At 43.4% G+C, this 14,923-nt stretch overlaps 1 protein-coding gene across 1 annotated transcript in view; it reads right to left on the reverse strand.

Annotated features, from left to right (window-relative positions):
- REV3L (REV3 like, DNA directed polymerase zeta catalytic subunit) overlaps positions 1-14,923 on the reverse strand; it is a 209,912-nt gene that overhangs the window by 17,088 nt on the left and 177,901 nt on the right. The window contains exons 22-26 of the mRNA XM_090038057.1: positions 14,488-14,629; positions 6,237-6,481; positions 3,782-3,890; positions 2,683-2,889; positions 563-672 (exon numbers count right to left, since the gene is read on the reverse strand). Of these exons, the coding sequence (XP_089894183.1) occupies positions 563-672; positions 2,683-2,889; positions 3,782-3,890; positions 6,237-6,481; positions 14,488-14,629 (813 nt within the window). The remainder of the gene's footprint in view (positions 1-562; positions 673-2,682; positions 2,890-3,781; positions 3,891-6,236; positions 6,482-14,487; positions 14,630-14,923) is intronic.

A 14,923-nucleotide genomic window follows, 5' to 3' on the forward strand; every position in this document is an offset into this window, starting at 1 on the left:
TTATGACATGCAAGCTATTTCCATTGTAGTTAAGTGTGGAAGTGTTCCATGCAGGACCAATATTACATTAAAAGTCAAAGAAGCACTCACCTACAGATCCTAGTCATTTTTTTACTCACTAGGAGCCTCATCCATAGAGGAATACTAATTGCAGTGGCTGGGTGCTGTAAACTACACCAGCATAACAGCTCCTAAATTAACTTTTGCAGGGCTTGCAGATAGAAGCAAGCCTCTGTCCCCACCAAGAACAGTTTGGGAACTGTCCTTCCCTCCAGCTGGACCATGAAGCAAGGTGGAGTTGGGGGTGTGTGTGGGAAAAGTGGAAGCAGGTGTGGAGAAAGTCTAGTCACAGCCCGGACTCTATAATATAATTCTATTACCAATACTTGACTGTGTATTCAATATACCAGGGAAAAATGTTTATTAAAAAAAAAAACAAAAAAAAAATACAGAGAGCTGCCATAAGCGTAATATTTGAATCAGGATGATAGCCTCCTTTGCAAGTTTAGTTGCATATGAGTAACTGTTTCTTATATCATTGGAAGAAGCAGCTATTAATTACCTGTCAGTATCACCATATACAACACGAGCTCCCCATTTTTTTGTATCATTCACCAGCTTTATTGCTCGCTCCAATGTCTCTCTGGCTTTGTGGACAATACTATCCCCAATCTGCGAATAAAAATAAACTGAAACTTTTTTGTTTTTATTTTACCACAACAACTGCTATGTAACACTGGCTTTGTTCTGAACTGATCTTTTAATAAGCAGGACCATTGTAAAACAAACTGATACATTTGCTGGTTTAAAAAAAAAAACGTAGCAAATGGAAAGAGAATTCTGGAAACGGGTTACTGAAAGCTGCATGGTTCAGGGAATAGCGAAAGAAATGCTTAAAGAGATAGAGGGATTAATTTAGGAGGAAAGATTAAAAATGGCTTAGCTTGCCCAAACAAATGATGAAGAGTTGCAGCCTTCTACAGATATCTGAAAAGTCGAAGTAACCACTAAAAAATGATTAAACTGACCCAAAAGGTAACAGGTAGAGGTAGTGAAATTTAGTTGGAGTAAAGAGAAGAGTTGGTATGGGGCATGACTCTCACAGAAATGCTAGGCCATGAGTTATTCACCTCCTGAAGAAAATGATTGAAATCCCATCATCTGTGTAATTTAAAACTAAACCAGGCACATGAGAATATACTGCAGGAAAAAATGTCGATTAGCATAGAGGTGGACATGTGACCCAAAGAATTTCCTGTGTAATTTCGATTATTCTGTTGAAGCAGAGATGTCTTGAATCCATACAAACTTATCAGTTGCCAGTTTATAAAGAAACCAGTTCAATTAGGGTTCAGAGAGAGCAGAAGTTAGCTGCATTAGCCTGAAGTCAGGCAGAAGACAGAATAGATTTGCACCTTATAGGCTACATCAGAGACGTGTACCATAAAGCCTTGTAAGCTGCAGCTTACTTCATCAGATGGTGTGATGGAACTGCAGGAAGCAAAGCTTCTAAACAGAAAGCAGTGATTGTATTACAGAGCTTACAAAGCTTATGTTATATTTCTCAGTTTTAATTAACCTGTTTGCCATACACTGAAAAAATTCTTATTTTGTTCAAAGAATCATAGAAAATTAGGGTTGGAAGGGACTTCAAGAGGTCATCTAGTCCAACCCCCTAAAGCAGAACAATTCCCTAACTAGATCATCCCAGCTAAGGCTTTGTCTACCCAGGGGGTCTTAAAAACCTCTAAATGGAAATTCCAAAACCTCTCTGGGTGACCTATTCCACTGCTTTACTACTCCCCCCAGTGAGAAAGTTTTTCCTAATATCTAACCTAAACTTCTCTGGCTGCAACTTGAAATCACTGCTCCTTGTTCATGAAATGATCAGACTTGAGAGGTTGTCTGTTCATTTTTTCTTTATTCGTTCTAGCTATTAAATTAAGCTAACAAGTATATTTTCCCATTAAAATTGTACAACTCTCAGCCGAAAAGAAAGCACTGAAAATACATGCTGGGGAACCAGCACACTTACAAGATTCTAATCCCTACACAGGTGAAACTCATGATTTAAGGAACTGAAATAGTTTTTCTTGAGCATGGACATTCAGGATAGTGTTCCAACTATTTAATTATATCTACTCAAACACAAATGGGACGTTTGTAATTCTACGCTATATTGTACCATATACGAACCAACAGAAATAATTTAAATACAGTATGAAATAAAATTAAAATGGAATGCACATAATTTGTTCCATTACTACTATGTCATAATGAAACAAACTAATGTTTAACACTAGTGTTTAGTCTGTAATGTTTCTGTTCATTAAACAAAAGGCAAGCACTGAAATAAAAAAGTACAAAAACAACTATAATATCTTGCTTTACTGTTGATGAGCAGAACTTCAATCCAATCCATATTCACAAAACTATTCTTTACACATGGACTAATTCTAAATATTCTATTACAGTGAAAAAACAGGTTTCAATTATAGTAAGTTCAGCACTGAAGCCAAGGATTTATTTTTTCAGTACTTTAAGAAAAAAACAAACCGCTTCTATGGTCACATAGAAATGATTAAATGTATTTTTCAAGGAATGACATTACGTTAAGTCATAATGTCTGTTTTATTAAGTCTCTTTCCCAAATCCCCTTCATACTATATCAGCAGACCGTACCTCAACACATGGCATTCTTCCAGAAAAGTTAGCAGCAGTATAACCAAAGGTGACATTGGCTATAAGTTTAAGACCCAACTGACGTGCCTCAAGCATTCGTACTATAGCTCTGTCATGCTTGTGAGTCTTTACAGATTGCTTCACCATTATCCTAGTCTTCAAAATTTCTTCTAGCATTCTTGGCAGCACGCCCTTCCTTACTGAAGGCTGCCACAAAAGAAACAAAGAAAAAACAATATTAAAACATCCAACCGAAACAAAGAGAAAGGACAACCAGAAAAGCAAGAATGAGTATCTAACCCTTGATAAGAATACACAATAATGATGAGGTGCCTGAGACACCAATGATGTAGTGGTTAAAGATACTCAAAGCCCACTGAAAAGGCAAAGACTTAATTTTCTTCTTTTTGATTGGTCAATGAAGAATGTAATATTATGTACTTTTATATTTATATAAGGATCTGTTAACTGTAATAGGATAGGAATATTTATATTCACATGTTCAGAATTGTTTTTTAAAATTAATATTCTTCATAGTATTTACTTTTAAGAGTACAGTGTTTATTTTACATTAAAAAAGTTGGTGATAGGGTAACAGCTTGTAACAGTTTGGATCCACATTCATTCATTAAACTAGTCAGCCAGCTGTACGCATGACAAGAATAGGCCCAAAATGGAACTCAAGGAGCTTAATCTCCAAAAACACAGACTTTTCCCTGAGAAAGTGCTTTACCAACTGAGTTTCAGAAAAACTGTTACACGTGGGCAATTACGTTTGATCCTAGCATGTGGTACAAGCATAGGCATAATTGTACTGTACAATCAGAAACATATTTTTAAATGCAGAATAAATAAGCTTTCACTGAAACTAAAAAGATTACAATCAACATTTTTATTTTTGAACTATCAGAAGTCCAACTGTGCGATGTGTTGGCAAGTGCTAGAAGATAAACAGACTGACATACAGAAGAATATTCTTTTTGCTTTTAAAGCTGCAACATATAAACTGCAATGTATCAATCCAAAAGGATTTTTATCTTACGTTAATCAATGAACTAACTTGTGAAAAATGTCCATCACACAGGAGCATAATAATTACCTTGACAAAAGCCACTCCACTGGGTGATACTGTAATATCATGCCGGATTTGGTAAAGTAAATCAGGAGGTACTCTGAGAGAGGTGCAGCCAAATTTAAACTCATCATATCTAGTAAAGAATAATATTAAATAAGCAAACAGAAAACTATCAGTTCCTTTATATTCAAATAAACTGGAAATACTAGTCTGTACTAAAATACTTACAAGTATTAACACAGATAATCTCAAAATTAGTTACATTTTGCTGTAAACAAGCAAAATATTGCTGTGCCAGTGCCAGCAGTGAAGGAGTTAATGCCACCACTGCTCCACCCTGTCACTGTAGCTGCCAAAGCCACATCATCAGTGTGGGCAGTAGGTGATTTTTTTGTCACCAGTGGCCATCAAATACACTAAATTCTGCTGCAGCCTCACCCCCTACGTATTGGACCACACTGATGCTGCAGGTCCAGTTGCCATGACAAAGAGGTTGAATTGTGGCAGCATTAATTTCTTGTCTGCTGGGAGCTGTGGCAGGTTGCCAACTGTCTAAATTTACAGACAGTCCATAAAAGAAACCAAAAAAGGGGCTAAAAACACTCATCCACGAAGTCCATAAAAAAGGATAGCACTATCTGTAAAACAAAACAAAACAAAAAAACCTTTTAAAAACCCTAAGAACCAGTGAGCTTGAATGAAGATCTGTCATTGGAATGGTGCTGGACTCAACACAGCAGCGCCACCTCATGGCTGAGCAGGAGTGCAAACCCTGCACACTGTTGCAGCCCATGTGAGGATCCACAGACCCCTCCCCAACCTAAACATGTACTGCCACTGCATCTCATCAGCTGTCTCCTGCCTGTAATGGCTGCTTACTTAGCACCTAGGTACAGCTACATGGTCTCAGGGGCTAAGTACAGACAGTCAAAAAGCCCAAGGCTGAATCGATTCAACCTTCACAAGTTAGTTTAAGCTCTGCAGTTTCAACCAATAAGCAAGTGAACAGACATTCACTTTTCATTTCTGAAATGCAGCCACATGCCTGCAGTGGCCCAGGCCGAAAGCTGGGGGGCCCTAGAGCATTCTTCCCTGCTTGACTGGAGCAAACAGCTTGGGCCAAGACTAGCCTGCCCACCCTGCGTGGGGGGACGGGGGAGGTGCAAATCATCTTGGGATGCTGGGGGACAGAGTTAACTTGAATCTGTAGGTGATCTGGGACAGAAGTTCAATAAACCAACTGAACCTAAATCAGTGAAGTCTGATGCTACATCCATCCAGGTTTATCTTAAACTTGTTTCAGCCATTTTGAAAGCAGTTTATATGCACTGAACTTCTGTTGCGTTACAGATTTGCATTACAGTTTCTGATTACTTATACCAGTTTGTGTGTAATTTCTGTCCCTAGCCAGGCAGGTCTGAAGCACTGGATGGGACAGGGAGTGGTGGGGGGGGTGTGGTCTGGACAGAGCTTCAGGGCTGTGTCGGGGGAGGCCTGTGTCAGTGAAGGTCAGATTTGGGGGGAGGGATGACAGGCTTGGTGGGAGCAGCAAGACGTAAAGCCATTGCTACAGTCAAGTAAAACTTTCTTAAAAACTGGTGTTAAACACCTAAATCTGAACCCTGCCCTTGTTATTGCTGTCCAGAGCCTGGCACAAGGGTTACATTTATATTATGTAAAACATGTCAGTAAAAACAATGTCAGTAAAAAAGTTTGATCATCAATAAATACTTTGCAGAATGTTTGGAAAAAATAATTTCTTGAGTTGGCAACCATGAGCTGCAACAAAAAGCCTCAGATGATTCACCACATAGGCTCACTGACACTCCTGCTTTAAGCCATTTAAAAATTTCAAATCATAACACTTAAGAAACTTTATACTAATGCCCAGTCACCACTTAAAATATCTTCCAACTCTTCCAAATATTGTTCCATAAAAAGTAACTTCAACTAAAATAAGCAGCAGGTTTTGCTTCTTTAAAATTAAAAAAAATCATCATTATACTTTAGGTCAATCTGCTCTTTCAGTTTAGCATAATTAAAGGAACAGGAAACAATAGTTCTTAAATTAAAAATCTATATATAGGCATATAAAGGAGGAGTATTACTTCAGATTGGAAGAGTCCCAATTGGTTTATATATCACATTTTTAAAAATAGAAACCTTAATGTAAACAGAACTGATTAGGGTCAGAGGCATGCATAAACATGTTATGACAAAACATGGAGAAAATATTAGCTAGAATGTGTCTTGACCTCTGATTTAGTCACAGTTGACATCCAAATTTCTAAGAATACTAGTTATAGCACAGAACTCGTAATTACAAATTGTTTAAAATTACTGCTGAAGCTTAGCAATGTTCCTTATTGCAACCCTTTGAGATGCTGCTATCTGCTCTCATTGGTAGTTGAGGGTTCTAAACATCTTACAAAAGAGTCTTGTAGGATCAAGGTTTATCTAAGAAAGAAACATTACTTACTTTCCTAAGTTCTCAACATGTCCCAGGCAGGTTGAAAAGCAGTAATTGTATGCTATCACTATAGACGGATACAATGACTGGAAATCTAGAACAAGAACAGCATTGCTGTAGAAACGGGATTCTGGCTCCATTATTAGGGGAACACATTGTGGGGGTCTCATCTGAGCTCGCTGCTGGATACTGGGTGTCACAGCAATGTAATTCATCGGTTTAGCAATACGCAGCATCATTGACTCCACACGATACTGCAAAACAATGTTTAATATACCAATGTTTGTTAATATTTCTAAAGTACAATATAGATCCTAACTATATATCCATATACATGTGTATTTGGGATGCTCTACCTTTAAAACGGATAGCAAATTTTCCAACAGAATACAGCAAATATTTAAGATACACTTTTCCTTCATAAAGTAGAAGAATTGTTGCTTGCGTTTTAGCTTTAACTACTGAGAACCTTGCATTTTGATTGTTCAGCTATTAACAGTGAAATGAGCATTTCAATCAAGATATAAATTTGCAGCAATATATATGTGGCCATAGAGCTTTCAGCAAACGGATATCAACAAAGCTATATCTGTGCTAGACTTACAATGTTGCACAAACAAAACATAATGGCATATGATTCTTAACGTAGCATTTTAATAGAGAACCAAGTAAAAAAAACCCACTGTAATCAATAGAATTTAGATGTATTGATGTGAGCTGCCTACATTAAGAATTACACTCCACAATATGGTTTTACTAGCGTGAATAATAAATGCAGACTAATTTAGTACTTATGTAGTCCATTATCACTTCTCCAGGTTTCCACACTCAGAACCAGAGAAGACACCAAGAGATGAAGCAGTGCTGAAATCCACTTAAGAGGATCAATGGTAGAGCTGGAAATACAACCCAGGTCAGCTGCCTATCTTGTAGGCTTGTTCCTATTCAGTGCATCACACAGCTTAATCCCTCTGCTGTGAAAAGGACAGGCAAGAAAAAGCAAGGCAAAGTACTTTTATCTTGCTCAAACCAACACAGTGACATCACCAGCTATTGAATGTCATAGACTGAAACAGGTAATAATACTATAAACCCTTAAGGGGTTTTTTAATTATTATTTCTATAGATGTAGATATACATCTCGTAAAAATACTGTATTTTCCTGCATATAAACACACAGCTTTTCCCCCTAAAAGTCAGCCCCCTCAAAATTGGGACATGTCTGTTAAGCAGAGAAACTGACCAGGATAGAAGCACCCTGCTTTGATTTTTGTCCCATGGTGCAGTAGCTGTTGCATTACTACTCAGGTAGCTGAGAGAGACAGGAGACTTAAATAGCTCATTGTTGTCACTTCAAAACTATTTAAAACAAAACAAAAAAAACCCTCTCTGATGTTCCACTAACCAAAATAATTTTTATTTGGGCAATTTTGCTGTCTGCCAGCTGCTCCTGGTTTCTGCCCTCTTATATCACAGCCCTGGAAACTTTTTACCTCTTTTCAAAATCATGAATGTATCTATGGAAGCCAGTCTTTAGCAACAGCTAGGGTTTCAACTAAGCAGGAAAGGGAGAGCAGAGTTATTTGAAGATTAGGTTGTGTCCCTGCTCTATGCAGCCATAACTTGAGAATTTTTTTCTCTTCTTCTTTCTGACTTTCAAAAATAAGGTGCATATTATATTATGGGCTGTGATATAAGCAAGACAAATACTGTACTACTACTTTAATATCCTTTTTCAAAATAAAAAAATCCTACAACTCTGCATTCTTATAGCCCCTTCCAAAAGATCTCAAGAGTATTTTAAAAAACAAACAAACAAAGAATTAACATACAGTATCTATAAAAGTCAGAAATAATACCCCTGGAAAGGAAACACTGGAACAGGCAAGGAATGTATAAGGAAGCAGGAATAGTACTTAAATCTTCTGAACTCTTATTTCCTGCTGTTTAAACCATGATTACCCTAAAAAGTGTCCCTCTCCCAGAACAAAGATCTCCATATCAGTTTCATTAACCGAGGTTACATTCATTCCATTTGTGATTAGAATACTTAGCCTATGAAACAAATAATTGGAAAAATAATTGTAGAAGTTTGCCTTGTTATAGCAGCTTTTTATGCTAGTGTTTTTAAGGTTGCAAGCACTTTTAGCTCAAGCACTTGTATACCAGGGGTGGGCAGAATCTGGCCCACCCAGGCCATTCTGTCTGGTCCATGGGGCCCCTAGACATTTTTTAAAAATTAATATTTATTTGCCTCTGGCTCCTGTCAAAAGTGACAGGAGCCAGGGGCAGTAGGACCCAGCAGAAGCCACAGCAGGCTCCTGGAAAAGCAGGGCCCACCTTGCCCCATCTCCACCAGCTGGAAGGACCATGAGGCTGTTCCTGCCTGTGCCAGAGTGAGAACTTCAAGTAAGGGGGGGGGGGGTGCTAGCTGGTCCCTGTCTGGCCACAGGACTGGGAGCAAGGGGGCACAGAGGCAGCAGAGCCAGTGGGGCCCAGAGCAGGGTGGCTTGCCTCTCTCCATGCTGGGGCAGCTTGGCCTTGCTCCACAGAACCCAGCCAGCTGCGCCCCGGGCTCCTGCCACCCTGCTCTGGGCCCTGCTGGCACTGTCCCCAGGGCACTGCCTGGCTGTCGCTGGCTTCCAACTTCTCTGTCCAGCCCTGGGGGCAGCACAGGGGCCGCCTGGAGTGGTATGACCCAGTAGGGACGTGGCCTGGGACATGGGGAGGCAGCGTGGAACTTCCATCCCGCACCCAAGGCTTGGGGCGGCAACGGCCTGGCTGCCCACCCCATGCGAGGCTACAGTGGGTGCTGCTGCCCCGGGGGGGAAGGCCCGGGCTCTCCTGTCCCACAGGGGCCCAGTGGCAGCTTGCTCCTTGGCCCCAGGACAGGCAGGGAGGCTGCAACAGGAGCAGGAGTGGATCCGTGACTGCTTTTCTGCTCCAGAAGCTGTGAGGAGCCCAGCCTCCCTGAGGAAGCTCCTGGCCAGCCCTGGGGGCAGCACGGGTCACCTCCTGAGGCTGCTGGGGGTGGCATGACCTGGCAGGGTCCTGGGTCAGGGCATGGGAAGCTTGGGGAGGCTGCAGGAGATTTCAGAGGAAAAAAACAGCGGTGGCTCTGCGCCGGCTCCTGGCGCAGCCTCCCACCTGTCCTGGGGCTGGCGGTATGAGCTGCTGCCAGGCCACTGGGCCCGAGGGGTGGTGGGGGGGAGGAAGGCTGGGCCTTCCACCCAGGGTGGTGGCACCCACCGGGGCCACCCATGTGTGTATGTGTGGAGGGGGTGGGCAGCCAGGCTGTTGCCATCCCAAGCCTTAGGCACAGGATGCAACTTCCGCGTCACATTCCTGGACTTCCCGCTTTCCGGGCCACATGCCACTCCCAGCAGCCTCAGGTGGCCCCCTGCACTGCCCCCAGGGCTGGCCAGGAGTTTCTCCGGGACCCACAGCCTCCTGGAAGCTGCAGGAGCTTCTGAAGCAGAAAGGCAGCCATGGCTCTGCTTTAGCTCCTGATGCAGCCTCCCAGCCTGGTTCCAGGGCCGGGGGGCAAGCTGCTGTCAAGGCTGCCGGGCCCCTGCAAGGTGAAGGTGGGGCTGGGCCATCCCCCTAGGATGGTGGCAACCCCCAGGCTGCCCGTGGGGGTGGGGCAGCCAGGTCTTTGCTGCCCCAAGCCTCAGGCACATGATGCAAGTTCTGCACCACCTCCTTGGGCTTCCCGCATCCCAGGCCACCACTAGTGGCTCCAGGAGCCCCCCGCACTGCCCCCAAGCCTGACAGGCCCTTCCCCGGCAGCCCCTGGCCTCCTGGCAGCAGCAGGAGCTGCTGGAGTGCAAACGCAGCCATGAAGCTTTGGACAAGGGCCCGACTGGCTCCCCCCTTGCAACCCTTCTTGCAAACCACACAGCCACACCTTCCTCCAGACACAATCGCACAACCCACAAATACCCCACACATACACATCCACAGCTCCCCACAAACCCCACATCCACCCACCCACACCCCCCAACATGCCTGCACACACTCCACATACTATACAAGAGTAAGACTACATTTTGAGCTATTATGCAATCACTTCTACATATAAAGCACAAACACACAGGTATCAAGACAAAAAATATTTTTAATTTAATTAAAATATAATATTATGGGTATTTGATTTTTAGTACATAATTTGTTTTTTTTTCTGGTTCTAAGATAGCAAACCCTATTCTCCGAAGTACTTCCAGGGGCAAGGGGGCAGACTTCTGGTGGCAACGGTCAGAGGCGGGACTTCCAGTCCCAAGATGGTGACCAGCGGGTGGGGCACCTGTCAAGGGGCAGGGTTACCCATGCAGCCCTCAACAGCTTGCCAAAGCTTGTTAAGCAGCCCCCCACCCAAAATAATTGCCCACCCCTGTTATATAATCAGAAAACCCTTGTTTTCACATTTTAGCCTGAGAGCTAATATATGCTTGGGCAGAACAAAAAAGTGCTATTTTCCTTGAGAGGTTAAAGAAAATCTCTTTGGCTTCATATAATTATGTAAGATGGGGAAAAATATGTTTTAAAGAAACATTCAGGTTTTCTTTGCATACAAGTTACTCAGAATTGTCTGCATCTTTAAGTTAAAAGTCAGAGAAAGGTATTCCACAAAGGCATTATTTGAATAACAACTCCAACCAGAGTAGTGTAATGTTACAATAGTATAGCACTATAAAATTAGATTCATAGAATGTAAGCTGGAAGGGACCTTGGAAGCTCATTGAGTCCAGCCTCCCTGCACCAAGCAGGAAAGACAACTGGGGTGACCCCAGCAAGGTGACTGTCCAGTCTTCTCTTGAAGTATACATAGAAGAGGAGGAAGAGCAGAAAGTTTTGAGATTAGAACATTACTCATGTGGTGCTTTGTTACCTTTTGTATCGGTTAATATATACACTCCATACAAAACCTAAATTTAAAAAACAGTAGGGCTGCAAAGCTGAGTATTTAATAATACCAAAGCAAAAATTTTTCTGTGTAATCTTGATTCTGACCCAAACATACAGATAACAGGAGGTAAAGAACCTCTAGGGATAAAAATTCAAGTTGGTAGACAAGTTGAAAGGTGAACAGTGAATATTTCTCTCCTCACTGTTATATGCGGCCCTCTGCTTCAAGCACTGGACATTCAACCACTGCACTACAATGGGGCTTACTGTTGATTACAATGGAAAACACAGGCCCAGGGAGTCAAAGGTGTTAACATGTTTTCTTGGCACTGTACACCATTAAACAGTTAATCAAGGTGTGGGGTTGCACACATAAGCCTTGGACTGTTTAGTTCCAGTGCAAAAAAGTCAATAAAATTTTGTTTAGCTTTTCAGTAAAGATTTGTAAAAAGAAGGAAAAAATCAGTTAAAATACCTGACATGTAAAGCATTAAAATAAGTCTTAATATTAACAACACCTCTAATTCCACCTAATTCCCTTTATCTTCAGAAGGAAAGTGTTCTTACAAGAGATACCCTTGCTTGATAGTCTTTTAGATGGTATTATAGATTAAATTGCTGTTTTATAGGTCAAACCTGCTTCCTAGAAGCAGGTGAGGGGAGAAAGGAATGGCAAAGATAGAAAATGCAGCTTCTGCTTCTGGTGCTCCTATTTGTAAGCACTGCTCCAGAACAACAGTTCAGTACTTCGTCTTATCAACCACTTTGAGGTCTGGCCAAACACATACCCACTTCAGGACTGCTTTTAGTTGCATTTTAGGCCAGAAACTCCCCATGTGCCCTGGGTGGGGTGCTCTGGGGGCCCAGTCCTGTGCATCTCAGGAACGGCTGTCCAGGATCAGGCCCCCTAAGCCCCAGGAGCACTCGCCTGACTTTCCCCACTGCAGGCCCTCTGGGGTCTCCAGGGTAATTTTTCCATAAAGAGAAAAAGCCTGTGTTGGTTCTAGTTTGGAGGCACAGGACCTGGGGAATCCCACATAAACAGATAAAGTGTTTTTACCCTTAGTGTGGTCATGGCTCTAGCACAGGAGTGGCTAAGATATGGCCCGTGGGCCAAATCCAGCCGAGAGGGGCTTTGTCTGGCCTGCAGCAGGTCCCTTCTGGCTGAGGCGCATCCTGCTGCCCCCTGGGCACACAGCGTGGCTGGGGTGGCTCCACAGCCGGACTGCCTTTCTAGGCAGCCTGAGCAGCAGAGGCTCCTTTACAGCTACTGCCACCGCTGACCCCAGCCCTGAGGTAGTGGCAGGGACAAGCATACACAGCCCCCGACTCTGTGCGCCCTCCCCCCTGCTCCGGGCTTGCCTGCCTAGGCTCAGCAGCAGCGGTGCAGGAGAGAAACTTCTGCTCAGTGTGGGGTAAAAAGCAGCCCCTCCCCCTTGCCGCCTTAGGAGCTTCCTGGTATAAGTGTGCTGGGGTGCCTTCTGTATATGGTATGTCAGTCACCTCCAGGTTACCTGGTGGGGCAACAGTGGCAAACCAGAGCAGACACAGGGCAGCACTATGTGGGCTCTCGGCAGCTACACAAGTAAGTGCCTGGGGTGGTGGTGGTGGTGGGCATGCTTTTACCCCATGCTAAGGATCAGTTTCTCTCCTGTACCACTACTGCTGAGCCTGGGCCCCAGCACCTGCTCCATGCTCACTCATCTGGGCTGAGCAGCGGCAGCAGCTAGGCAGAAACTGTTGCTTGGTGCAGGTGAAAAGCGCCCTCTTTCTTTTGCTGATGCCGGGCAGTTCTTGGTGCAGCCGCCTGGAGCCCACAACACACCAGGCTGCCCTGCACCTCTGTCACCACTGCCTCTGGGATGCCCAGCGTGGCATTGGTGACACTGCAGAGCAGCCGCAGGGCAGACCAGAGGTGGTGGTGATGGAGACATAGAGCAGTGCTGCACGGGCTCTGGGAGACCACACCAAGAACTGCCTGGAAGTGGTGAGGGAGAGGGGCTGCATTTCCCCTGCATTGCTCAGCTGCTGCTGCTCAGCCCAGATGGGCAAGCCCGGAGCAGTGGGGTGCACATGGAGTCAGGCTCTGTGTGTGCTGGTCTCTGTTGCTAACACGGGGCTGGGGCCAGAAGCAGCAGCAGCTGCAAGAAGCCACCCCAGCTCCGCTGCAAGACCAGGGCTGGCAGAATGTGCCAGGGCTGGGCAGTGTGAAGTGAGCACAGGGTGTGCTGGGGCTGTGCGCTAGTGGCACTGGCAGGGAGGCACCACAGGGCATGTGGGCTCCGCCTTGTTGCGAGGTGGGGGCAGGTGCTGACTGGCTCAGAGGGGTGCGCACAGGGGGCTCCCATGCATATCCCACCATACCCTCAAACCCTCCCCTGTAAACTCCACAACCAAATTTTCCCTTGCATACCCACAAACCCCATACCCACCCACACCCCCCTCAATATACAAGAGTAAGACTACATTTTGAGCTATTATGGAATCACTTTTTTTATTTATTTACACCCCCCCCCCGATGAAAACATTTTTTTAAAATAAAATTAAAATACGTTATTACGGATGTTTGATTTTTAGTACATCATTTGATTTTTTTTTTGGTTCCAAGATGGCAAACCCCCTTCACAAAAGGAGTACTTCCAGAGCAAGGGGAGGGACTTCCAGTGGCAAAGGTCAGAGATTAGGTGGTGGGACTTCTGGTCCTAAAATGGTGACCAGGGGGCAGGGTGCTTGTCAAGAGGCAGAGCCACCCTGCAGCCTTCAACAGCTCACCAAACTTGTTAAGCAGCACCCCTAGCCAAAAAAATTGCCCGCCCCTGCTCTAGCAAATCCCTGGCCTCTGGTTGCACATCTTTCTTTAGTGCTCTACCTCATGAGAATGTGTAATGTAAAATATATTCCACAAATCTCCGCACAAGATTACCCTCTCAAATCTTCTTGAGTATGCTTAACCATCCTTCCGAAAAACTTTCACTTCCATTTTCAGGCAAAGACAAAACGGGAAAATTTCAGCCCATAGAAGTGCAATCCATGCAGCTGGTTCATTAAAATCCTTACCTGAGCTTATACAGCAAAATTCATTACGTCACCGAAGGCATTCTGTGAAAAGGATACACTTTGGACAACTTTTACTATAGGCACTGCTAAGTTACATGCTTATTACACAGACTGTTCAATAGATTCATTCTGGCATTTGAATTCCTTTATTATTTTTTACTTAATATTTTAAATCTTCTGTTGTATAATATGATCCTTTGCACACAACAAGAAAAAAAAGTAAATATATACCACTAAAGGAGTAAAACAAACTTCACACAATGTTTCTGAGAAGCATAAAGGAAGTTTTTAATCTTACCTGGGAACCTCTCGTTAATACATGCAAAAATTGGATTCCAAAAAGCCTGGCCATTTCACTGGTTCTGCCAATCAAATCCAGCTGTTCTAACAACTGGAGATTCCCACGGACCCGGCTAATGTAATGATCAACCATCTTCCATCTGTTAAAGAAAGCATATAGGTTATGAAGAGTCCAGCTAGGAAGTCTAATCACATGTATAAACACTGCCACCATCTACTCAAATTGCATACATTTATGGATGAAGTTTGCAGACTGGAAAACAGAGTGTCCTACAAGATATGCTTATAAAATTACGTTATAATATATGAAAGTTTGTGGTTCTGCAAGTTGAGGACATAGAAAGACCATTTAAAATCTCTTTCTAAGTTGTGTGTGTACACCCACATGGATCTTTAAAAGGATTATATATTCATTATATATTTCCTAAAAAGTC

The sequence above is a fragment of the Crocodylus siamensis genome, chromosome 1 (assembly GCF_052110815.1).
Source record: "Crocodylus siamensis isolate JL-2025a chromosome 1, ASM5211081v1, whole genome shotgun sequence".
NCBI classification, from domain to species: Eukaryota; Metazoa; Chordata; order Crocodylia; family Crocodylidae; genus Crocodylus; species Crocodylus siamensis.